Source organism: Lipotes vexillifer, unplaced genomic scaffold (assembly GCF_000442215.2).
Source record: "Lipotes vexillifer unplaced genomic scaffold, Lipotes_vexillifer_v1.1 scaffold196, whole genome shotgun sequence".
NCBI classification, from domain to species: Eukaryota; Metazoa; Chordata; class Mammalia; order Artiodactyla; family Lipotidae; genus Lipotes; species Lipotes vexillifer.
The window spans coordinates 753,506-754,788 of record NW_006775077.1 but is presented as its reverse complement, the minus strand read 5'-3'; the positions used below and the strand labels follow the sequence as shown (position 1 = coordinate 754,788).

The window sequence follows — 1,283 nt, the reverse complement described above, 5'->3', positions numbered from 1 at the left end:
GAGGACCCCCCCCCCCCTTCCGTCTTTGCACATTTTCCTTTGCTCGCTTCCCCTCAGGAGCCGCCCTGCTCGGTCTGACAAACGCGACTTTCCAAGGCTCCCGCGGGGGGAGCGAGGCCCCGGCAGCGCCTGCGCTGTCCCCGCAGTATATGGCCGTGGCCGCCGGGCGGAGCTGCCTTACCTGGTGCACGTTGCACAGCCCGGCTGGGCTGCGGGCATGAGGGGGCAGAGGGTTCCCGCTCTGCTTGAGCCACGGGACCTGCCAGAGGGACAGAGCGGCCACTGAGTCCACGTCCTCCAGCGGGTGAGCTCCTGGCGGCGGGGAGGAGGGCGGGCGAGCGGAGGGTGAAGATTAGAGGATGAGGCACGTGACGGCGATGGAGGATGGACCAGCCAGTGGCCGGGGCTCAGGGGACACGGGGAGGGCAGATGGCAGGGGACAGCCCCTGAGGGCTCGGGGGCAGAAGGAGGGATGACAGAGAGAAAGGAGCAAGGAGAAAGGTTTAGGGAACAGTTATTTCCCGGAGTCTATTCTGGGGGCCTATAGCTCATTATGTGACCAAATTTCCTTAAAAATGTTGCCGGCACCAGACATGTAAGATTTCCAAGGCAGCTTCACGTGAAGAGCTGAAAGGGCTTTTCCGAGTCTGTAATGGAATAGATTTTACACTCGGGGGGGGGGGGTTTATTTTATTTTATTTTTCTTTTAGAGCAAGTGTGTTAGCTTCTGCTCTGGATTTACAAGTAGAAGTCCTTCCTGCTCCGTGCGGTTAACTGTGGCTCACAGTTGGGGCCCCTCAGTTTGCTCCAGAGTAAAAGGGAATCACTTCAAGAGCACCAGAGGGCTCAGAAGGCATCCTAGCCGACCACTTGGAGTTAGGCTTTCTCATGGCCATTCTTCTTTGCTGTCGGTGGCATTTAGGAGCTTAATGTTAATATTAATAGGCACCTGAAGTTCCTTCATGAGCTGTGGGCGAGCCTGAACTCTAGTGTTATAAACCTTCCTAAATAGTATTGGCTCCTAACTGAGTGCGCTTTCCCTGTTTTATCGGCTACGAGACAGTTTCTGCCGAATCAACCAACGTTGAGGGATGTGGTGGAGAGAATAATATTACAGGACCAACATAAGGGGCCTGCAAGAAGTTCTCTTTTGACCTGCTATAGCAAAATGGCAAGAGACAAAGGGGGAGGGGAGAGAAAGAGAAAGAGAGAGAGAGAGAGAGAGAGAGAGAGAGAGAGAGAGAGAGAGAGAGAGAGGGAGAGAGAGGGCCACAGAGGGGTAG

At 55.2% G+C, this 1,283-nt stretch overlaps 1 protein-coding gene across 2 annotated transcripts in view; it reads right to left on the bottom strand.

Moving 5' to 3' along the window:
• Window positions 1-1,283, bottom strand: part of MBP (myelin basic protein) — a 36,860-nt gene that overhangs the window by 28,519 nt on the left and 7,058 nt on the right. The window contains exon 2 of one of the 2 annotated variants that reach the window (XM_007449664.1): window positions 182-259. The exons of the other annotated variant lie outside the window; for it this stretch is intronic. Within the exon in view, the coding sequence (XP_007449726.1) occupies window positions 182-259 (78 nt within the window). The remainder of the gene's footprint in view (window positions 1-181; window positions 260-1,283) is intronic. 2 annotated transcript variants of the gene reach the window in all.